Source organism: Eschrichtius robustus, chromosome 12, assembly GCF_028021215.1.
Source record: "Eschrichtius robustus isolate mEscRob2 chromosome 12, mEscRob2.pri, whole genome shotgun sequence".
Taxonomy (NCBI): Eukaryota; Metazoa; Chordata; class Mammalia; order Artiodactyla; family Eschrichtiidae; genus Eschrichtius; species Eschrichtius robustus.
In genome coordinates this window covers 41066058-41090991 of record NC_090835.1, presented here as the reverse complement: position 1 = coordinate 41090991, position 24934 = coordinate 41066058, and the positions used below count along the sequence as shown (strand labels likewise).

Here is a 24934-nt window from a genome sequence, read left to right as displayed (position 1 = left end):
ATGCTGCTAGTATTGGCAGGAGAGGTATCCATTGTGACCACCCCATAACTAACACTGGGGGAAGGGAGGGACAGCTTATGTCCTCCCTTTCACCAGCCACGGAGGGCCAGGTGCTGATCAGCTGGAGCAGCAGGAAGGTCACTCACCTGAGCTGCTCTTTGAACATCTTCTTGGACTTGGATTTCTTCCCGGGTCTGGTAGAGGAAGGGGCGACTCCGAGTCCGAAGCCTTGTCCATCAGGCTCGCCCACTAGGTGGCCGTCAACATCCACGAGCCCTGCCTGGACAGAGGCCAGTTGCAGGTCTGTGGTTAGATTAAGGGTTCAGGCTCCCTGGGGAACCAGGCGTATATGGACCAAAGGTGGACATGTTCATCCCACACACCGAGATGTGGCTCCTGCTGATGTCACTCCAGGCTGTCCCCAGCAGAGCTGTCTCTGACCACCCTACTCAATGTCCACTTCCTACATCAACTCCTCTCATGGTCTGGTGTCTCATTCCATACTCTGAGGCTCTTGGGGCCCGTTTCCAACCTAACTCTGGGAATTGGTCTTGTTTACTACTAGCCACATCTCCATTTTATGGAGAACATTTTGAACTCATATGCGGTTTACTCCTGCATGGGTCACCCCATGCTCATGCTGTTGTTACCTTTACCTGTTGCAACCCTAGATCTGCTTTAATGCAGGACACTCGCTGTCTCTGGAAAGATCTGGGGATGGAAAAATCTGATGTGAGTCTTGTCGGCAAGAGGCAATTGTGCTTACCTTCTGGACAGCAGAGATGGCTGCGAAGTCATTCTTGTCTATGAGGGTGTACTTCCTGCGCAAAGCAGACTCCACTTCCTGTTCCTGTTGGCTTGGGAGAGAGAGTGAAAGAACCCCTCACAGCTGGAGCCATGCTGAACCCACTGCGGCAAGCACCAAGTACTGGAGTTAGAAGTTGTTTGTGTGTGGCCCCTGCGACAGAGCCACATCCTCATCATGAACCAGACCAGACAAAACATGCTCATTCCCCTGCTCCCCACTCCCCAGTGCGTGTACCCCTTGTCCAGCCCCCAAATCTGCAGGGGCCACCTTATGTGCCAAGCACAACTGCTCTAAGATGACCTTTAACAAGGACCGTAAGCCTGCCTCGGCACCATGCTTCCCCACCTGTCTGTCTCTAACAGGCCCTTCAAAATCACATACCCAGCTTCTGTGATACCATCCAGCATCAGCCAGTCAGGCTACAGGTATGTCTGTACCCAAATAAACCACAAATCCCTCCTGAGGTGGGGAGGGGGTTGTGGGGAGTATCAAAGTGTCCTGCTCCGGCCATCTTCAGGGCTGGCACTCCATAAGGACCTCCTGTCCAATTAATAAACTCAGGAAACCAGGGACCACCTCGTCTCTGAGTAGCCCTTGAATGGAGGGCTGTCCTCCCCACTTCCCCCAGGGGAAGGGAAGGGCAGGAGGATATGAGAGCTCAGGCCCAGAGACACCCAGGGCCTGCCATACCCAGAGGCCTCTGATCTGGCTCCTCACACACCAGAGAGAAGGCAGTGCACTTGGAGACCGGCATCCATACCATGGGAAATGAAAATGGCAGCCTGACGTAGGAGTTGGGTGGATGGGGTGGGTCCCTTACCTCAGAACCACCCGGAACTGGTTGAACACCTCCTGGATCTGTCTGAGGTTGATTATCTGGAGGGAAGAGAACAAGGCAGAGGTTAGACCAAGGGCACCACGGGACCAAGGCTGTGTCTGTGTTAGTAGAGAAACCAGGACCCCTTGGCTAACCCGTGGACCATCTGTCTCAAGAATGGGACATCTGGGACTTCCCTGGTAGCCCAGCGGTTAAGAATCCGCCTGCCAACGCAGGGGACACGGGTTTGATCCCTGGTCTGGGAAGATCCCACATGCCACAGAGCAACTAGGCCTGTGCGCCACAACTACTGAGGCCACGTGCCTAGAGCCCGTGCTCCGCAACAAGAGAAGCCACTGCAATGAGAAGCCCGCACACCATGACGAAGAGTAGCCTCCGCTCACCACAACTAGAGAAAGCCCGTGCGCAGCAACGAAGACCCAACACAGCCAAAAATAAATAAATATTAAAAAAAAAAAGAATGGGACATCTGCCAATACCCTCTCAGCAAAGTGGCAGTCCAGCCCTCCTCAAGAACAGAGGAACACCTGATTAGTAGTTTTAAAACTATTTACTGCGACTATAAAAATCACCTTTTCTGAGTGAAGACCTCTATAAAATTAAAATGACTCTAGTTCTTGAAAATACTAAGAAAACATTTAAATAAAATTTATTGTCCTCAGCTCTCTCCTGCTTCCAAAAGGTTCCATTACGAACCTTTCTGTGTGGGCACAGACACACTCACCTGTGGCTGAAGAAAGGCCATCAGCCTCCCTCTTGGGCCTATAGCCCGCCAGCATTACCCTCGACGCCTTGGTCAGTCTGGGGCTGCCCTTATTAGGAAGACCAGAGCAGCCTGCCCCTCAGTTGTCCCAGGCTTGCCTCTGGCAGCTGCTCACAGTAACAGGCCAGGCAAAGTTCTGCCCATGAGCTCCCTGGTAAGAGGTCTGCCAGCCTGTGCTATAAAAACAATGCATCTTTCCCTGTGTGGCTGCTGTCTCCTCCTCCTTGGCCCACTCCAGCATGGGCCCTGGGGGTTCTGCCTTGTAGACAACCAGCATGACCGTCATCCTTTAATGCCCTCACTCTGCCTGGCACAGTCAAGCCCCTGAGGTGCTGCATCTCAGTTCATCCCAGCTCGGTTTCCCTCCCCACCACACCGTACAGGTGAGGCCACCAGAGTACACGAGCTTGAGCATTTTCCTGAGGTCACTCAGCAAGGAGATAGCTGAGCTGAGATTCGATCCAGGGCAGCCTAGCTCCAGGGTCCACACTTGTGCCCCCAGTGATGGACCACCTCCTGTGTATTCAAGGCTGTTTAAGGCTGTCAGCCACTCTGTGGGTCACCTACAGCCCTGCAACCCTAAACAGGGATGCCGAGGCCCTGAGGTGGGCTGAAGGGCCCTGAGGCCAGGAGTCCAGCACCACCTACCCTACACCCCCTGCACCCTCTCAGTGTGAGGTTCCAAGGCTAGCACAGCACGCTTCAGGGTATGGCCGGGAGATGGAGGCCCGGGCCAGCTGGACACGGTGGTCCTGAGGGGCTCCTTACGTCAATCTCGTCCAGCGTTCCCTCCAGGTACCTCTGCACCTGGGAGTTGATCTCGGCAATCTGAATTTCATCCATGGGGTCATAGTTCACAAGGGTACGGTTGGCCTTAGAGGAGGAAAAGGAACATATTGTTAAGCTCCAAGCACCCGAGCCCAAGCGGGGTGGCAGGGACCATTCTGAGAACCAAAGTGGGGAGGTTGGGCACAGACCCTGGCCGCCCAAGCCAGCTCCATTCCCTTCATCACCACGTCCTGGCAAGGAGGGCCTGACTCACAGGCCAGGTGTTCAGGTCAGCAAGGGACAACCAGGTAGGGCGGGGAAGGAGAGGCTGCCCAACAGGGGGCCTGCTACTCCAAACAAGGGGGTTCTGCTGACTGAGTCTCAGCAGACTCTGTAGGATGAGGGCCACAGGAGGGAGGGGGCAGACTCTGCCTTGAGGCTCCTCTGGACCATGAGCATTAGCTCAGACAGGCTACTGGAGGACTCCTGCCCCCACCCCCTACCTTCATGGCTCCCTGCTGCTGTCCCCACCTGACCATCCAGCCTTGGTCAGGGGCCACCTCTCCTGACCTTGACCCATCATGCTGTCTGCCCCTGTACCCCTGCCAGGCCTCTGGCCCCTGCCCCTCATCCCCCTGCCTACTGCCTGACCATCTGACACCCCTGTCCACATCTTCTTGTTTGTCCAGTGTCCCTGCCTACCAGACATTCCTGGTCCCCCAGCCCTTCTGCCCCACCCCCGAGTCTCTCTACTCAGCCCCCGACCCATCTGGCCCCCTGTCCACCCAGTCCCTCTGCCCACCCAACCGGCTCTGCTCATCCAGCATCCCTGCCCTGACTCTTTGCCCCCTCCCAACCTAGCCCTTCTGCCCACCTGGTAACCTGACCCTAGTCCCTCTAGCATTCTGGCAACCACGCCCCACCACCACCTCTAGCCCCTTACCAGGCTGTCATGGATAGCTAGTTCCTGCTTGAGCAGTGCCAGCTCCTTCTCCAGGTTCTTGACCATCCGCTGCCAGGGAAACATATTGTGTGGGGCGGGGGGGTGAGGGGGAAAGCAGGGAGGACGGTCAGAGAAGCCACCCTGCCTCTTCCATATCAAGCCTATAATTCCCCACCTGTGCCTGGACATCCTGGCTCTTCCAGGTAATCCATGGGGTGTGATCTCAGCATCTGGATGATTCCCTCCCCACTGGTGACTTTTCCCCAACTGGGTGAGTTTAGGGTTTGAGGGGGTCTCAGCAGTCCTCTGGCCTCTGCCTCTTACTGCAGAGGAGACTGAGAACAGAGTGAGCACGGGCACCCCTAGGGCCACCTCAAACCCTGACTCCCAGGAGCTCCAGGATACTCCAGTCCAACAGGGTAATGGCCCTCTCAGTGCAGCCCATGCCTCCAGGGTGCATTGACCCTCATCCTTCCCAACCACTACGCAAAGCATTACCATTCCCCACTGATAATCAGGTATGCCACCTCCAATTTATTGCTGCTACAAAAAATGCTGCAAAACATCTTTGCACTTACATCTTTGTATACGAAAACACAGTGATCTATGAGCTCTATGTGATCTGCCCTATTACTTCTTTCCTACTCTTTTCCCCCTGCTCACTCCACTCCCACCAAATGGGCACATTCCTGCCTCTGCATTGTCTGTCCCCTCTGCCTGGGACACTCTTCTCCCAGGTATTTCCATGGCTCACCTCCCTCAAGTCTTTGTTCAAAAGCTTCTAAATTAGGCGCACCTCTATCACCTCATGTAAAACTGCAATCCCCTCCCCACCCTCACACCACTCTTTTTTAAAATCTTGCTCTACTTTTCTTTCATAGAACATACCCTAGAGCAGTGTTGTCTAATAGAACTTGCTGTAATGATGAAAATGTTCTGTGTTTGTGCTGCAAGCCACATAAAGCTATTGAACACTTAAAATGTGACTGGTGGGACCAAGGAAGTGAATTTTTAATTTTATTTAATTTTACTGATTTCAGGGGACTTCCCTGCTGGTCCAGTGGTTAAGACTCCGCACTTCCACTGCAGTGGGCATGAGTTCGATCCCTGGTTGGGGAATTAGGATCCCGCATGCCGCGTAGCACAGCCAAAACAAAAAAATTTTTTTTACTGATTTCAGTAGCCACATGTGAGTAGTGGCTACTGTATTGGACAGTGAAGCTCTACAACTTACCTATTTTGGTTTTAAGAAAAATTATATATATTTAAGGTGTACAACATGACGTTTTGATATACATGTACACAGTGAAATGATTACTACAGTCAAGCTAATTAACATATCCACTAGTAACCATTTTTTTTGTGTGTGGTATGAGCATCTGAGATCTACTTTCCTAGCAAATTTTCAGTACACAATACACTACTATTAATTATAGTCACCATGCTATACATTAGGTCCCCAGAACTAACTCATCTTAGAACTAAAAATATGTACCCTGTGACCAACATCTCCCCATTTCTCAGCCTGCCCCCACCCACTCCTGGTAATCACTGCTCTACTTTCTGCTTCTATGAATTTGACTTTGTTAGGTTCCACATATAAATGAGATCATGCAGTATTTTTCTTTCTGTGTCTGGCTTATTTCACTTAGCATAATGTCCTCTAGGTTCATCCATGTTGTCGTAAATAGCAAATCTAGAAATGACTGATTTCTTATGCTTATTATATCTATCTCTCCCACCCCCAGCAGACTGTCAGCTCTTCAAAGACAGAGATTTGTGTTTCTGTTGGTACACTGATACATCCCAAGTGCTTCAAAAAGTGCCTGGCACATAGTAAGTACTCCATAAATTTTAGCTGAATGAATAAATGATACATTTCTAGAAGCAGAATTGCTTAGTCATTTTACGTTTGATAGATACTGTCCTAGTGTTTTTCATATAAGAAGCACAAGGGACTTCATGCTGAGAACCTTCACTGTGAACAACAGGGCTTCCTTTAGTTGTCAAAAAATGGCAACTGGAGGGAGCCCCTGACAGCTGGTTCTCAGGACTGGTGACCAAAGCTGTCACCAGTCTGTAGGAAGGGGTCCTGGTGTCCCGGTGGCTCAGTGGCAAATCAGGGCACAAAGTCTGAACTCAGGACACATGACCAGGGTCCAGGTTCTGACTCTGCCCCTCTGGGCATCCTCAAGATGGTCCTTCAGGTGGACTCCCTGTGAGGTGAACGGGAGAGGACTGGTGGCCAGCCCCTACTCATCTCCATCCCCTCCTCTCAGCTGAGGGATCTCAGCTCTAGAAAATGCGCTACGCCCAGCTAGGAAAAGTCTGGCTGAGCTGCTGGGGACCTCCAGCTGGATGACTCTGTCCAGTGTGGCATGAGGAGCCAGGTTAGACCTCTGGGCCAATCAGGTGATGGTGGAAATGGGCCATCTGCTCCCATGGGTCACCAGCCTCTATGCTGCACCCTGAGAGTATGGAAGCCACTTCTCCTACTGCCTGGCAAGCTTAGTGGCCTCTAACTTGCCCTCTTCTACTGACTGGAAAGAAGCTGCTTGGAAATAGGGCTGAAGCAGAAGACCCCACAGAATAGGGTCTGGCAGCACCTCCTGGCTGACCAACTCCCTTATAAGAAACAGGGGCATTTTCTGGATGGAAAAAAAATGCCTCAGAGACAGCACAGACCCATGTAAGTTCCTTGATGGTTAGGTGTTTCCATCATAAACGTAATGAGGATAATTCAGAGAGTTCTGCTTAAGTCCACACCAGATTGTGAGCAGCTATCAGCCTAAGAATTTTCCCTATTTTGACCCCACGGCAGCACGCAGGTGTGCTTCCTCTTGGCAGAGTAGGGTACCCCAAGTCTCTCTGCTGTCTGTTTATGCCCGTGGCTCACAACCCTTACACCACCTCACAGAATCACAGAATGACATAGTTGGTCAGCCTATGGAAGCCTTGCTGGAAGTCATCAGTCCAACCTCCTAGTTCACAGATGAATATCCTGAGGCTCAGAGCCTGAGCAACTCACCACAGAGAGCTGGTAGCAGAGGTGGATCAGGAACTCAATCTCCCACCTTCCAGCCAGCCCCACCAACCAAGGAAACTCTACAGAAGCTATTCCACCCCCTTGAAAAGAGGTATCAGTACTGAAAATGGTGCTGGAAACAACCTGGGAATACAGGCTACAGTCTAGGAAAGGCAACAACCAAAATAATTTTCCAGGTCTCTCTCGAGAACTCATACATATAAAGGAAAATGCTTATCATAAAGATTACAAACACATTTGCATTTGGTGACATGGCAACTTGGCTGTCCAGGAACAACAGTGCAGATTTCAGAACAGGAATTACATTAAAATGAAAGTCCTCGCTGCCAGGTGCAACGCCCACTCAGCCAGGTTCACAGGTGGTAATGTGGTAGTCCTAAGCTAAGAGAGCACCAAATAAGAAAATAAGAAAAATAAATAAGAAAAGCTCCAAGCTACAGAAAAGCATAGAAAATAATGCCATGAAACCTTGGGAAGACCACCCTAAAATCTGACTTTAACAGCATGCCACCATATTGGCTTCAGGTGTTCTTGTTTTTGTTTTTTTAAGAAATAAAACATTTCAGATAAATGTGAAGCCCCTGGCTACCCCACTCCAAATCCATTCCCCACCCTGACATCCAGAAGGAGCCTCTGCTCAGTTTGGTCTTTTCACTCCCATACATTTTTTCTTTGTACACACATCTATCCACTAATGATGATCAGCATTGCTTTGAATGTTCTTATACTTGGTATAAACGAGAGATGCCACCATTCAATCCCCAAGTTGTTTTCTCACTAGAGATTATCCATGCTCACAGCTCTAGCTCTGGCTCCCTCCCTCTGCAACCTACTTAGCTACTCTTCTGTTAAAGGCTATTAATCATGTTCCTAACTTTTCACCATTACAACAAGCAGTGCAGCACCATCTTCTATAAGTCTCTTTATGTGCATATGTGAGAATGCTGCTAGACTATATACCTAGAAGTGATACTGCTGGTCTGCAGAAGTGACTAGAGTGCTAGCTAACATTTCCTGAGCATTTACTCCATGACAGCACTGTGCTAAAAGATTCCTACCCATTATCTTGTTCTTCACATCTCTTTGAGAGTGAACTCTGTTACTCCTGCCTTAGAAAGAATAAGTATCTCGCTGAGGTTATACAGCTGACGAAGGAAAGAGCAGGCTGCTGAACCAGTATAGCCCCACGCAGGGGCCAGCGCTCTTAACTACTGTGCCCGTCATTCTCCAAGTGTGGTCCAGAACAGCAGCAGCAACAGCACTGGGGACACTCATAAGAAATTTGAATCCTCAGCCCCCACCCCAGACCGATGGAATCAGGAACTCTGGGAACGGGTGCAGTGACCTGTGGTTCAATGAGCCCGCAGGGTGATTCTGATACCCACTCAAGTTTGAGAACCACTGCTCTAAGCTCTACTTCCTCCTCAACCTCCAAACCATGGGTTAGATCCACAGAGTCCCCGGACTGTTATTTTCCTTCAGGATTTAGAATCTGAAAAGTTTAGCTAGTTTGTCATGGGTTTAGGGCATGTATATGTTCCTGTCTGCAGTAACTACGATTGCATAAGCATGTTAAAGGAAAACCAAATTATTGGTAAATGTGTTTTTACTTTACTAGATGTTGCCAAAGTGCTCTCCAAAGTGGTTGTCAATTACACTTTGACAAGAAATAAATAAGCATTGCTGTTTCTGCACATACCATTGTTTCTACATTGTCAGAAAATTTCTAATTTTTGCTAGTCTGAGGGTGGAATTTCACTAAGGTTTTAACTTGCATTTCCCTGGCTAATGGTGATGCTGATCATTCTTCTGATTGGTCAGCTGTTTGCTGAGAGGGATTGCTCAGACTGGGAAGAAAGAGGTTCTGTAGTGACCTAACCAGATGAGTCTGAGAGATGGTCCACACTGATTTAGCTCAGAAACAATTAGCTCTAAGGACTCTCATGCAGAAGCCCAGGGCACTCAGAGGCCTTGAAGCCCCACATAGGAATTGGGTGGGGGCCTGACCTAGCCCTTTCACCTTTGTGGCAGCCCCCAAGGGACTCTAAACACTGGCCTATCCCAGAGCAGAAAGGGACTGACCCAGGATCACATGGGTATCTTTGGTCAAGGCAGGAAGGGAAGCCAGGCTCTTGTGACCCAGGCAGCAAACCCATACACCTTCCCCACAGCGAGATAGCTGCCTACAAGCCCCTTAGTACCTCAGCGTCATACTTTTCATTGATGGCAGGCTCAGTGGTGACCAGCTTCATCCTGCTGGCAAACCGCAGTGAAGACAGCTGAAAAACAGATCAGACAGACCTCTAGGTTCTTGGTCAATTACTTGTGAGTAGAGATATTCGCAAAACAGGTTAAAGGATTCCACTAGAAAACAAGTCTCCCTGCAGAGAGGAATGCTCCATGGGCCCATGGAGTGACGTCTGGGGGTCCTGCCCGAGTCCCTCTGGGGGCACAGCCAGCCAGGGGTAATTATGGCTGGGGGCCCATGGGGTGGCCACAGAAGCGGGCACTTGGGAAACACCCCACTGCGCTGATGTTCCATGAGGAGTGGAGGGCTGCTCCCTGGCAGTGAGGAGCAGCCAGTGAGCCCTGACATCCCAGCCTCATACTGTGCTGGGCTGACTCGGAGCCCTGAAACAGGGAAGCCGACTTGGAGGGGGGATGGGTAACCCAGAAGTAGCCTGAGGAAGGCCTGAAAGGGCTGTTCCATTGGACAGTCTTGCCTAGTGGTTAAGAGCTCAGCCACCAACCAACTGACTGCACAACCTCAGACAGGTCTTGTAACTTCTCTGTAAAGTTGGGAAGACCTGCCTCACAGGGTCACTGGCAGACTTAGTGCTGAGGTATGTAATGTGCTCTGGACAGAACTGGCCCACAGAGAGCCCTCAGGAAGAGACCCCTGTCATTTTAGTTGGAGTTGCTTCTGTGTGAGGGTGAAATCAGACTCTCCTGCTGTAAGCACAGCAGCAAGTGTGGCCACGACTCCCTCATACACACATGCGTGGTCACTGCATAAAGCAACACAAATCATGACAGGAACAGTTTTAAAGTATTAAAGCATTTGTAGAAGAGAATCATGAGCTTCCACACCCCCAATATGCCTTTGTCCCAACCCCCGATACTCTTCCAGCAGCTCCTTAGGGCTCCTATGGGCTCAGTCCTAATCAGAGATCCCAGGTGGTGTGGGCACAAGCCTCGGAGGACAGCAGGTACCAGGAGAGCTGCTTCCTGTGTGACCATCTCAGGGGTGGGGATAAGGGGAGAAAGGGTCTTCCACGGTCTTGGAGGATGTATTTCTTAATCAGGCAGCCAGGAGGCCCAATATTCATATGACTCCTCTTGGGGTTCACTCATGCTTTGTTATGCTGTGAGACCAGTAGGTGCCTGAAGGCTTCCTCTGGGGATGCTGTCTGCACGTCAGCTGGAGCTCCCCTCTCTGGCCTCCCAAGTCCCAGGGCACTGGGTATGTGGCAGGAGAACTCCCCCTGGAAGCTGGGATGGTCCCTAATGCACCAAGCTGGGAGGCCCTGCAGGAGCATCTTGCCCTGCAATGTCCCTGGAAATGACCTGTTTCACCTAGTGGATTCTCCAGATGACTGAAGCTTGCCCCAAACATCCACATTTGAGCAAAATGTCTAGGGAGAGATTTCCAAACCTATCTTATTTAGGATGGGTAGGGAGGAGAGGCGGGGAGCCCCAGCCTGGGTGCCTAGCTATGTGGACTCACCTGTGTCACTGGCTCACTTCGTATTTCTGCCTCTGGTTCTCATAAGCTTCTCACCTCCCCGGGTCACCTGTTTCCTGCTGCTGGATTAATCTCCCCGAGTCACAACTCTGGCCACAGCCCTCTCCTACTAAAACCTGGTGACAGCCCCAGCCACCTGGAGCAGAATAGCCAAGGCCTCAGCATGGCCGCCAGGGCCTATCCAGCCGCTGCACCTTCTTCTTCTTCCTCTCCTTCCTGAGATCCTCGCTGCAGTGGCCAAATACTCCTGGCATGGGCCAGAAAACACAGTCCTTGCCCCACAAAGCTGGCTCTCAGCCTTCTCTCCTCACATAGGCCCCCACACTGAGCTTGCCACCTGCCTTGCCTCTTCCTTGACATGGCTTCTGCCCCTTGGTACTTGGTATTTGGATCCTGGCTGGGCCCCCTTCAGCAATTTTGGCTCAGACTCATCCCTGGATCCCTCCACCCTTGACCATGTCTATAGCTACTGTGTCAGTTTACCCAGCCCTGGCATGCATGAGGAGGAATTCCATCCCAGTTGCATTGGCTGTCTTTACATACCGTCTCTTCTAACTGGGCGGCTTCTCCATAGATGTTTGTCACAAGGACCATATTGCAATTTCCCCCTGCAGAAAGCAGGACACAGAAGGGTCATGAACCATGTGTGTTTTCTGCCAAGAGATTCCTTTGAGGCTGGTGGGCAGCAGAGGCGGGAGGGCTCGGAACATTTGTGTCCCTTCAAAATTCATATGTTGAAGTCCTAACCCTCAATGTGATGGTATATGGAGGTGGCGCCTGCAGGAAGTAATTAAGTTTACATGAGGTCATGAGGGTGGAGCCCCATGATGGGATTAGTGCCCTTGTAAGAAAGAGACCAGAGCTCTGTCTCCCTTTCTGATCTCTTTCTTTTCTTTCTCTCTCTCTCTTTGCCATGTGAAGACACAACGAGAAAGTGGCCATCTACAGGCCAGGAAGAGAGTTTTCACCAGGAGCCATTCCTGCCAGATCTTGATCTGGGACTTCCAGGTTCCAGGACTGTGAGAAATAGGTGTCTGTTGTTTAAGCCACCCAGTCCATGATATTTTGTTCTAGCAGCCTGAGCTGACTGAGACAGGGTCAGAGAGGACACACGCAAGCATGCATGAGGCTAGGAGGCAAGGGGAAGAGGAAGAGAAGCAGGAGAGGCTGTCAAATGTACCTAAAAGAGGAGCTGGGGGAAAAGCAGAGGAGAGAAGGCCTGGGGTAGGGCAGAGGCCTCTAGGGCAGGGCTTTGCTTATGGGGGGGGTTGGGGGGAGCACTCAGTTAATAATCACACACCAACCACCATGCCACTGGGCCCAATGCAAAAGCCTGGGAACACAAGGATAACAAGACACAGCCCCAGCTCCTCAGTCAGGGAAAGGAAGACATCACAGGAGAAGCCCTCCACCTTGGTCTTCAAGGTGATGAAGGATTCTGCCAGCTGGTTCAGGGAAGAGGGGAAATGAGAAGGTACTTCCGGTAGAGGCAAAAGCTTAAGCAAAGGTTCTGAGGAGTGAAGAGAATGGCATGGGGGACGTGAGAGGGCACTGTGCTTGATTCTGCCTTTCCAGGTGTGCCTGAGGTCACTGTGAAAAGGCTGCAGGTAAGTCCATGCCACCAGGAGGGAACAATTCCATTATCACCAGTAACAGACATGCCAGGCCTGTCCGTCCCCGCTGTGCACCAACCACACCCTCACCTAAGGAATCCTTCAGGGCGTGGGTGAGCTTGCACTGCCGGAAGGGGATGTGGTCTCGCTTCTGGTCCCCGAGGGCAATGATGGCCTGCTCCAGGAATGACAGCGACTTGTTGATGTAGGTGGCTTCCTTCAGGACTCGGCCCTCAGACTACAAACCAAAGGTCAGTTCCTCATCAGACCAAGTGGAGAGGCTGCCCCACAAAGAACACTGCAGGTCTGTGGCCAGGCCAGAGCCTCCTTCCCAGAACCAGGTCTTCTCTCCCTGTCATGGGATTGTATTGTATCCACCTTGGGCTAATGGGAACACTCACAGGAACACTCGTGCAAATATTCTTATGAATGAATGCTCATGTGAATATGAATACTTATGTGAATATATGAATACTCACTTAAGAGTCACACTATTATGAATACACATGGGAATATTTGTGCAGATACTTGAGCAAATAATCCTGGGAATATACATTCATTCAATACACAAATACAAACATTAATACGAATGCACATAGGAATGCTCATCTGAATGCTCTTGTGAATACTTACGTTAATACGCTCACATGAATATTTATGTGAGATGAAAAATTAATGCAAATATTCATTGTGTGAACACTCACACTGATACATAGAGAAATGCTAATACGAGCATGGAGCATTGACTGAGCACTGACTGAGTGCCAGGCACTTTGCTAAGAATTTAGGAGCCATCATCTCATTTAATGTTTACAAAAATCCTGCCAGGTAGGAACTGCCTCTCTGTTTCACCTCTGCTAGTTCTGTCCCTCCAGCTCCACTGCGCCTAGCTCGGGATGGTACTCACGAATGCCCAATGAGGGACGGCCCAGGTGCACAGAAACTAAGCCGGAAACAGAGCTGTGGCTTCTTGAGGAAGAATTTCCTGCTCCCCCACTTACCCCAGACTTCCCCAGCCTCTCCGAGCCTGCTAGATCCACCAAGTTAATTTTGGAAGTGATGTACTTTTCGTCTGATAAGGTCCGTGAATGGGCCTATGAAACACCCAAAAAGAGGTTAAACTGTCACAGGGAGAAGGTTCTTACTGAGCAGGCCCCATGGGAATCGACCACCCCTCTCGGCTCTTCAAAGAGCTCGCACTTACCTCCACGTAGATTGTGAAAATGCAGTGTGACCTAGATGAGTTCTTGTTCATTGTGTGGGAGGCTATAATCCTGTTGGTCTCTCCCTGAAGAAGACGGAAAACACAGACAACGTTTTGAAATATTAAAATAACATGGCATTTGGATCATTTTTCAATTATGCAGAAATGATATTTATATCACTGCTATCAGCCAGGCCTTCCAGGGAAATCTCATTTATAAACTAGTAGAATAGAAGACAAATTGGAGTCCAGACCTATACTTTCACTCACTGCTAGAGATGTGTGAATTTGTATAATAGTTTTCTTTCTTTTTTTTTTTGGCCACACCATGCAGCTTGTGGCATCTTAGTTCCCCGACCAGGGACTGAACCCGTGCCCTCGTGAGTGAAAGCGCCAAGTCCTCACCACTGGACCACCAGGGAACTTCCTGTATAATAGCTTTCTGAAAAGCAAAGCAGCAATAAGAATTAAGAGGCTTAAAAATGTTCATGAATATTGAATCATAACCAACCTACATATCCAACAATTAGGGAATGGTCTAGCTGTACAATGGAATGTTATGCAGCCAGGAGAATGCTGACAAATAGTTTGTTGTTGTTGTTTTATAAATTTATTTATTTATTTATTTTCGGCTGTGTTGGGTCTTCGTTGCTGCACGCGGGCTTTCTCTAGTTGCGGCAAGCGGGGGCTACTCTTCGTTGCAGCACGTGGGCTTCTCATTGCAGTGGCTTCTCTTGTTGCGGAGCACGGGCTCTAGGTGCACGGGCTTCAGTAGTTGTGGCTCACGGGCTCAGTAGTTGTGGCTCACGGGCTCTAGAGTGCAGGCTCAGTAGTGTGGCACACGGGCTTAGTTGCTCCACGGCATGTGGGATTTTCCGGGACCAGGGCTCGAACCCGTGTCCCCTGCATTGGCAGGCAGATTCTTAACCACTGAGCCACCTGGGAAGTCCCGACAAATAGTTTTTAATAACAGAAAAATGCAGAATCCAAAATCATAGCAAACTGACTTCCACAGCACAATAAAAGGACTATACACCACAACCACATCCTTGCATACCCCGGGATGCAAGGATGGTTTGACATACACAAATCAATGTAATACACTTCATTAACAAAATGAAGGACAAAATCATATGATGGTACAATCTAAGGAATGCAAAAGCATTCATAGAAGAAAGAATAAACAGATGGTGCTACCAAGATGTTAATAATGGTCCCTTCTGGGTTGGAGTTTATAGGTGCATTTTTTATATATACAGGCTTGTGCTTTCATATATTTTTTTTACAGTGAACATGTATTACTTTTAAAAGTTAGAAAAAGTCAATAATTTGTTTCTTTAAAGGGACAGCAGGCCCTTGCCTCTAATTCATAGGATTGGGCACTATGACCAGAATACACTTAAAAGGAAATGTGGTGGAAATGGCCGTTCTTAGAGAAAGAGATCCTTGCAGGAGGGACTCCGTCTCCTTAAAGGCCCCTGAGAGGTGCTATGAACAAGCCTCAAATCAGTGATGCCACGTTCCCCTGGGGAGAGTGGAGCACCCGAAGAGGAGGGGAGGCCCTGGGCTGTGGAGGAGGCCTGGCTGGCCTCCAGGCTATACCCTCATTGCCTCATACTGTCCACCTGTCCTGCAAATTCAGTGACATTCACCAAGAGTACAAGGGGTCACTTCACCTTTATCTTTCAGTCCCCTCTTTCTGAAGTGCTCTCTTTGCTTGTCTTTCTGCCTTCTAATTAAGCAACCTCTGAAGGCCAGAGAAGTGTCCTTTCCTCCATGAAGAGTCCTTTGCTGACTGCCCTCCCCCTAACCACATCCATCCAGGTGTCTGTCACTCCTGGAGCACAGTTCAGATTGTGCCCTGGTTGTCACGGGTTTCTTCCTCGTCCTTCTCCACCCCACGGCGAGCCTCTTTAGGCCTCACATTTATCCTTCCACCATCACTGCCTAGCAAGGACATGGCCCTTGAGGAACTACTGCTGCAAACAAACATGCCTGGTTCAATTCTAAATATGAGTGCTGAGGCAGTGCCAATCATGCTTCTGAACAGCATCCACTGAGCACTTATTGTGTGCAAGGCTCTGTAGTCAGTGCTCCAAATGCATCATCCCATCTGGTGCCTCTGCTATGGGAAACAATGCGGAGGCTCTTCAAAAAAAATTTTTTTTTTAGTTTATTTTATTTATTTTTGTATGCATTGGGTCTTTGTTGCTGCGCGCGGGCTTTCTCTAGTTGTGGTGAGTGGGGGCTACTCTTCGTTGCGATGCACGGACTTCTCATTGTAGTGGCTTCTCTTGTTGTGGAACATGGGCGCTAGGGCACGTGGGCTTCAGTAGTTGTGGCTCGCAGGCTTTATAGCGCAGGCTCAGTAGTTGTGGCGCACGGGCTTAGTTGCTCCGCGGCATGTGGGATCTTCCCGGGCCAGGGATCAAACCTGTGTCCCCTGCATTGGCAGGCGGATTCTTAACCACTGCGCCACCAGGGAAGCCCTCTTCAAAAATTTTAAAATAGAACTACCATATGATTCAGCAATTCCACTTCAGAGTATTTATAAAATAAATCACGGGGATGTAATGTACAGCATGGTGACTATTAATAATACTGTATTGCATATTTGAAAGTTTGAAAGTTGCAAAGAGAGTAGATCTTAGAAGTTCTCAGCACACAGAAAAAATGTGTAACTATATATGGTGACGGATGTTAACCAGAGTTATTATGGTGATCATTTTGCAATATATACAAATATTGAATTATTATGTTGTACACCTGAAACTAATATAATGTTACAAGCCAATTATACCTCAATGTAAAAAAATGCCTGATCCCATCTGATTCTCATAACAATGTTTTGGGGTAGGTTTAAAAACAGTGTCTCCACTTTCATAGATTAGCAAACTGCAGCTTGAAGAGATTAATGATTTGCTCGACATTAAGGCTTCATAGATTGAAAGAAACCTGAATTTGAGCCCAAGTCCCCAATTCTAAGTTCTACACCTTTTGCATTGTATCACAGCCCAAAACATCAAGGGGGCCTTCCAGGAATACAATGGACTAAATATTCAGAAAACTTCCTACTGCAAAACACCTAAAGATGATAGAGAGAATATTTAAAAATTCCTTTTGAATGCATGGCTGAGACTGCAAGAAAGTAAGGTCGGGACCCAGGGCCAGACACAAAGCAGGAGCAGGAATCCAGGAACTGCAAGCTAGAACCAATGCTTTTATTGCCCTGAGGGCACCTGCAGATGGGGGTGCTGTATGATAGCCCTTGCTGGATTTCTTGGTGATTCTCTGAGCAATGAAATTGACGTGTTATAAAGATAGAGAATATCTCCTTTTGCTCCCAAATCCATTTGCTCTTCACATTCTGAGGGTGGTAGACCTAGAGCCACTTGTATCCTCCCTCACCTCCCTCCACTCCCATCCCCCCACCCAAGCCATCTGTTACATTCAAAGGGTGATAAGATCTTTCTCCTTCAGAACCAAAAGCTTAACTTCCAGGTAGAGACCTTGCCCTCCTTCCCTAAGAGAGGGTTTACAAAATAAAAGCACATGCTCTCTTTCATTCTCCCTTTCTGTCTCTAGCTGCACCGCCCCCCACCTCCGTCCCACCCCGCGCTGTGCTGCAATCTCTCTCTATCCTAACAGAGGGGAAGAGGAGTAAATGTACCAGCTGCTCTGAGATTCGTAACTTTGGAATTCCTCTCCAATAGTACAGACACCCTCTCCCCTCTGTAGGGCTTCCCTGGTGGTGCAGTGGTTGAGAATCTGCCTGCCAAGGCTGGGGACACGGGTTCAAGCCCTGGTCCGGGAAGGTCCCACATGCCGCGGAGCAACTAAGCCCGTGCGCCACAACTACTGAGCCTGCGCTCTAGAGCCCGCGAGTCACAACTACTGAGCCCACGTGCCACAACTACTGAAGCCTGCGCACCTACACCCCATGCTCCACAACAAGAGAAGCCACCGCAATGAGAAGCCCGCGTACCACAACGAAAAGTAGCCCCCGCTCTCTGCAACTAGAGAAAGCCCGTGCGCAGCAACGAAGACCCAACGCAGCCAAAAATAAATAAATAAAATAAATAAAAATGTTTTTCAAAAAATCTGATTTAAAGAGACCCTGGATTGGTAATGTTCCCTAGGCTCCTGAAAGAAAAAACTATTCTCTAAAGTAATATAGTCTCAACCCAAGCCTCAGAAAAGACCCACTGATAAAGGGCCAAGGGAGTAGAGCTTATAATCAAATTACAAAGTATATTTGTTATGATAAGGTAACATTTTATTTTGATTCATAGAACGTTTGGAAGAAATATACAGGGAGGTCCTCTCTACCTTCTACTCAGCCTCTCCCTATGATTAACATCTTATAAAATGGTAGTACAATGTCAAAACCAAGAAATTGACATTGGTATAATCCACAGAGCTTATTCAGATTTCACCAGTTATACAACTTATTTGTGTATGTATGTCTGTATGTGTGTGCATTAACTATGCAAGTTGTTATTTCTAGGAAAAACGAGAGAGAAAATATAAATATGAACGAATATATAACTTCCAAACTAGTAAAGAGGGAAACAAATATAATAAAAAAATATCCAATGAAAAAGAAGGCAAAACAGGTAAGAAAAATAAATGGGACAAAGACCACACAATCAAATGACAGATTTAAACCCAAGTATTTCAGTAACTACGTTAAGTGCAAATGGAAGGAAGTGCTTCGGTTAAAAGATAAAGACTGTCAGAGTAAATTTTAAAAAATCCTCTCATATGCTCTTTACACAAAAAGCCAAAACAAGAAATTTATACACATTCAACTAACCTAAAATTAAGAATTTTTGTTCATCAAATAACACATCAAGAGAAAAAAAAAAGTCACAGGAAATAGAAAACATTGTAATACACACAACTGAAAAAAGAACTAGTTTTCAGAATATATAAAGAATTTATACAAACAAATAAGGAGAAAAAAGACATCTGTAAAGAAAATAAACAAAAGACATGAACAGGGAAATCCAAATGGTCAATAAACACATAATAAGGTCCTTAATCTCACTGGTAATCAGGGAAATATAAACCAATGAGTGGGACCACAGTGGGAAACACTACACACCAGCCAGATTGGTCAAGATTTTAGGGTCAGAATAATGGGAATTCTGATAACCTGTTGTGGGAGTATACCATTATGGAAAATAGTTGGTATCATTTAAGAAAGCTTAAGACACACACACTGTATGACTCAGCAATTACAGTTCTTGATTTTACCTAGAGAAATTCATGCTTATGTGCACCAGATATACATACAAGAATGTTGCTAGTTCTCGTTCCTAGTGGCTGTGTCTGAAATACACCCAATCTAGGAAAACCCAACTGTCCATCAGAAGTAGAATGGATAACTAAATTGTAGTATATTCACACAATGTAATATGATGAAAGTGAAAAATATACAGCAACATCAGATGAACTACACATAAAAAGTAGATAAAAGGTAAAAGAAATAAGACAGAATTCATCCTACGTGATTCCTTGTATATAAATTTCCAAAAAAGGAACTTATGCTGCTTGAGGAAACATAGGTGGGATGCTCCAGGTGGTAAAGCTATAAAGAAGACAAGGAAATGATTACCATACAAGTCAGGAGAGTGCTTACTTCAAAGGGTATGAATAAATAATTATTCATGATTAAAAAAACTCTTCACAAACTTGGACCTTCTTTAAACTTAAGCCACCAAAAACCTGCGCCAAACATCATTCTTCATGGTGAAGTGTTAGGAGCAACAATAAGACGAGAATGCCTCATTGCTGCCACCTGGGAGGCTCCTTCTTCTGTGTACATGCAAGGGATCCAGGTTTCTATCACCCCTGAGGACACCTAAATGCTTTTTTAAAAAAAAGTTTTATTTGGGTTTCCTGGTGGCGCAGTGGTTGAGAATCTGCCTGCCAATGCAGGGGACACGGGTTCGAGCCCTGGTCTGGGAAAATACCACAGGCCGCGGAGCAACTGGGCCCGTGAGCCACAATTACTGAGCCTGCGCGTCTGGAGCCTGTGCTCCGCAACAAGAGAGGCCGCGATAGTGAGAGGCCTGCGCACCGCGATGAAGAGCGGGCCCCGCTTGCCACAACTGGAGAAAGCCCTCGCACAGAAACGAAGACCCAACACAGCCATAAATAAATAGAAATTTTTTAAAAAAAGTTTTATTTGACATAAATATACATATATATATATATATTTTTGTTGTTGTTGTTGTTAGGCTGTCCCGCGTGGCATGTGGGATCTTAGTTCCCCAACCAGGGACTGAATCCGTGCCCCCTGCATTGGGAGTGTGGAGTCTTAGCCACTGGACCACCAGGGAAGTCCCCGACATATATTTTAAACACCATAAGACTCATTGTTTTAAGTATACAATTCAATGATTTTTAAAATCAGTAAAATTACAGGGTTGTGCAACCATCACCACAACTCTATTTTTAAAATGTTGTATCACTCCAAAAAGTTCTCTCAGGCCCATTTGCAGTCACTTCCTGTCCCCTCCCCCAGGCAACTACTAATCTGCTTTCTGTCTCTATAGATGTGGTTATCTGGACATTTCAAATGAATGAAATCATACAACAGGTAACTTTTTTATTACTTTTACTTAGCATTTTTTTGAGATTCATCCAAGCTGTAGCATGTGTCAGTGCTCCATTTCTTTTTATTGCTAAACAGTTTTCCATTGTATGGATGTACCACGTTTTGTTCATCCATTCTCCGTTGATGAATATTTTGGTTATTTCCGGTCTTTGGCTATTATGAATAATCTTAATATGAATATTTGTGTACAAGTCTTTGTGTGCACATTTCACTTCTCTTGGGTAGATTTCTAGGAGTAGAAGTGCTAGGTCCTATGATAAAATTAATGTTTAACTTTTTAGGAAACTGCCAAAATGGTTGCACCATTTTACATTTCACCAGCAATGCATAGAGTTTTAATCTACATGATTTTTAAAAGAATAACATATCCCGGGGAATTTTTTTATTGATTTGTAAGAGCTTTTATATACCAAGGACATTAATTCTTATTTTTTTCTATACCACAAATGCCTGTGATTTAATGTTAACTTAAAAAAAAGGACAATTTCAACTAAGTAAAGAAAAAACTTCACAAGAAAAAAAACTAGAAGGAAATAAGCCAAAATACACATTATTGTTGCCATATGTAGAAAACAGATGAGTGAATTCTTTTTTTGCTTCTGTATTTTTCATTACTATCTGAACTTGCTAAACAAGCATATATTAATTTTCATTCTGGTTGTCAAAGTAAGTAAAAAACTAAGGAGGGAGGAAAAGAAAAAAAAAAGGAAAGGAGGGAGGAAAAGAAAAAAAAAAGGAAAGGAGGGAGGAAAGGTAAGGAGGAAGGAACCCGTAGACTTGATCACCTCACCTCAAAAAGGAGGCTGAACGCATCCTCCTCCTGACTTGTGAGGTGGACCGACAAGCCCTTAATGAAGACCCCCTGAGGACTTTCCACGACGGCCATAGGTGTGACCGAGGGTTCAGTGTAAGGCAGAGTGGACAGGAGATCAAACAGGCTCTCATTATAGATTTCCAGGTAGGAAACACGCACAGTGATGGCCTGTGTGGGGCATTCTTCGATCATCTTAAAAACCTAGATGGGAGATTGGACAGCAGTCACTGAGAGCAGAACTCCAACGGCCAGCCAGTGCTAGGGGAGTTCTTACCTTAGGAGGGAATCCTTGCCCTAGAAGAGTTTACAGTCTAGTTGGTGTGATGGTCATCAGCAACAACAATTATTAGTAGTTGCAGTCTATCGGGCAATATTTATTATCATCTTGTAGTTTTTTTGAGGCCTGACTTACAGATTGGCTAATACTTGTACAGTCTCAAGAAGTAGAGGCATGATGAACAGAAAGGACTCTGGAGTGAAGATCTCTTGTTTTGTGGGGTTTCACCACATATAAGCTTCTTTCACATCCATTTTTTAATTCTACCCTCATGATGCCACTGCGACTGAAGCAGGGCAGGGGCAATACCCATCTATGGTGGCTCAGCTAGTAAGGGAAGAAGTCAAGCCAGAACTCAGCCTTCTCGACTCCTAATACCCTCCCCAGTGCTTATCAGCAGGTGACTTTGGGCTGGTCTTTTCCCCTCTCTAGACCTTAACTTTCTTATCTGTTATATGGGGAGTTGGGCTGGATGATCCCTGAAGTCCCCCCCTTGCTCTAACAGGCTAGATCTGTGCTGTCCAATATGCTAGACACTAGCCACAGGTGGCTCCTGAGCGCTTGAAATCTGGCTCGTGCAAATGAGGAACTGGATTTTAAATTGTATTTAATTTTAACTAAAAATTTAAAACTGATACTAAATTCAGTTATTGGTAAATTTTAAGTATGTTTGGAACAACCTGGGTTTATAAATCTACCTTTTCAACTGTAAATTTCATGAACTCTAAATACAGAGCAGCTCTTTCTGATGAATATTTAGTGTCCTAAATAGAAATGGGCTGTAAATGTAAAATACATACCAGATTTCAAAGACTCAGTATAAAGAAAAAGAATGTAAAATATCTCAATAATTTTCATATTGATTACATGTGGAAATGATATTTTGGCTATATTGAGTTAAATAAAATATATTATTATATATCATATATTATATATTATTTTTAAATAATTTCACTTGTTTTACTTTTTTAAATGTGGCTATTGGAAAACCTAAAATTGCATATGTGAGTTACATTATATTTCTATTGGGCAGCGCTGGGCTAGACTATAAAGTCTAAGATGCTGAGATACTGAAGCGTTGACAGTGGGAGGTTAAGGCTATTGCTTCAAGAAATTATCGCATGGATGGTTACACACTAGAGGGACATCTACACTTCTTACAGCACAGGGCTATAAAACCTCAAGATGCTTTTTAGGGAAAAGTCCTTTCCCTCCCACCTTCAAAAAGAGGGTCCTCACAGAACGCAGGCTAGCAGACTCTGAAGGAAGGCCCATCTGTCCTGTCTTCAGTCACACTTCCCAGACCCCCAAGGCTGACTCGGTCCTGAAAGCTCATGTCATGCCCTGCTTCTTCCCTTTGCTCTTTCTGGGGCTGTGGTGGTGCAAGAAACCAGAGCAGGCCAGTAAGGAAGCTCTGCAATGGTTCATATCTCCCTCATTAAAACCAGGAAGGAACAGGATTAGGACCTCCGAATCCTCAATTACAGGGTCACAGACCATCAGAGCAGCAAGAAGCCAGTCAGCACATCTGACTCCCTCTTTAACAAATGAGGAAACAGGCTCAGCATGGGCGTAGGTCAGAGCCTGGAACCTAAACTCTTGGTTTACACACACACACACACACACCCCACCCTGGGTAACCTGTCTCCCCTACAGGCTGCAACTCCTTTGAGGCTAGACCCCACTGTCTCCAGGAGCTCGCCTGGGATGGGCAGCATGTATGGTAGAAAGAGGGGACCTGTGTGGCATCCCACCCACGGGCCCACTCTCTACCTGTTGTAGGGCACGAGGGAGGATCCCCCGGTGCTTGTAATTCTCAGTTGCCCCCGTCATGGTGTATGTCTTGCCAGCTCCTGTCTGCCCATAACACATGATGGTGCCTGCAAACATTTCAAAACACGTCTTGGTGACATCCAGAAAAACAGCTCCAAGGATAGCTCTCCCATCCCCCAGCATGCCCAGTGCCAGCCAGAACCCTAGTGTGAAGGTGGCCATCAGGAGCAGCCAAGGACAGCAGGAATTCCAGCCATGGAGGGTGGGTGAGCAGGGAAACAGGGATATAAATGGTCAAAACACAGACAGCTGCTCTGAATCTGTGGTCCATGTAGTGCTCTACTGCTTCCTCTCCCAAGAGGGGATCTGATCCTAGGGCTTCTGAGGAGAGCAGGGAATTCCAGGGAACAGAGGAACTGGGAATTTTCCTAGAAAGATGAGGGAGATAAGAGCATTGAACTCAGCCCTTCTTTAGCAAGATCATGAACAGCCAGGCTCTCAGGGCTTGGCCTCCCTGCAGGGCAGCCCAGGCAGGAGGAAAGAAGGGCTTTCAAAATCCCCAGGAAGAGATGGGAGTCAGAAGGGCATTTTCTGTTAGTGGTGGGAATTCTTTGTAGACTGCAAGTTCCCACTGGACTAAAGGGCTGCTAGTTGGTCCCAGGCCACTTTCAGAAATGGAACACCATGACCAAGCCCTGATCTGTCCCATTGCCCTCTCTGGGAAGACTTTCACTTGCACCTCTCTCGTGCTTTAGGTCTACCATCACCAGGCTCTGGGACACAAACCAGTCACCCTGGGCTCTGGTTCCCACCTGCTTTTCTTCTTGGCTTGAGCAGCCTGAGCCAGACCCAACCCAAAGGCTGCTTCTGGGCATTTACAAAGCAGATCTGCCTGGGCAATGCTGGGCCATGGAAATCAGCGTTTGCCTTTGCCACGTGAATGCTCTAGTTCCTGGGATTGGTAGCTTTTACACAAGGGGTCTTAATTCAGCATCTGAGCTGGAGTCAGAAGCAGTGTCTATTAATCCTGCAGAAATGTGCAGGAAGGAGTCAGTTCAGCTGGGACTCAGAGCCCATTTGTGGCTCCACAGCACTCAGAGCCCACGACTCTTAGCCTCCCCGGGCCTTAGCTCCTTTGTCTCTACTTCCTCAGGGCCACATCCCCTCAGGACCAATGGGGACCATAGCTATATATCACACACAGGATACATTACAACGTTTAGGCATCTACACTCAATGGACTTTTAAGCAGAAGACCTAAAACTTGCAAACAGGGAACATTCTAGTCAGAAGCCACCAGACGGGCAAAGTCTACAGACTGTGACATATTTTTTTCTATGGATTTTTTTTTTTTTTTTTTGGTCACGCCACATGGCATATGGGATCTTAGTTCCCCGACCAAGGATCAAACCTGCCCTCCCTACAGTGGAAGCACAGAGTCTTAACCACTGGACCGCCAGGGAAGTCCCTCTGGATTTTTTAATCTTTTTAAGATTTTAAGGGACTTCCCTGGTGGTCCAGCGGCTAAGACTCTGTGCTCCCAATGCAGGGGGGGGCAGGTTTGATCCCTGGTCGGGGAACTAGATCCCACATGCCGCAACTAAGACCTGGTGCAGCCAAATAAATAAATAAATAAATATTTTTAAAAAACGATTTTGAAACAGTCTTAGAGTGATCTAGTTTGTAAAAATTTCCCAATAAATTTTAATTTGTTAAA

General features: G+C 47.2%; 1 protein-coding gene across 7 annotated transcripts in view; it reads right to left on the bottom strand.

Moving 5' to 3' along the window:
* Nucleotides 1-24934, bottom strand: part of KIF9 (kinesin family member 9) — a 48763-nt gene that overhangs the window by 17167 nt on the left and 6662 nt on the right. For 5 of the 7 annotated variants that reach the window (XR_011075809.1, XR_011075808.1, XM_068559493.1 and 2 more), the window contains 12 exons: nt 23218-23324; nt 21144-21368; nt 13729-13812; nt 13526-13618; nt 12615-12762; nt 11455-11519; nt 9368-9445; nt 4121-4189; nt 3178-3282; nt 1629-1684; nt 767-857; nt 147-280 (listed from right to left, as the gene is read on the bottom strand). Coding sequence is in view for 5 of the 7 variants with exons in the window: in XM_068559493.1 (XP_068415594.1) it covers nt 147-280; nt 767-857; nt 1629-1684; nt 3178-3282; nt 4121-4189; nt 9368-9445; nt 11455-11519; nt 12615-12762; nt 13526-13618; nt 13729-13812; nt 21144-21368; nt 23218-23324 (1255 nt within the window). In the remaining 2 variants the exon portion in view is untranslated. The remainder of the gene's footprint in view (nt 1-146; nt 281-766; nt 858-1628; nt 1685-3177; nt 3283-4120; nt 4190-9367; nt 9446-11454; nt 11520-12614; nt 12763-13525; nt 13619-13728; nt 13813-21143; nt 21369-23217; nt 23325-24934) is intronic. The other 2 variants (XM_068559494.1, XM_068559497.1) reach the window with 2 other exon arrangements.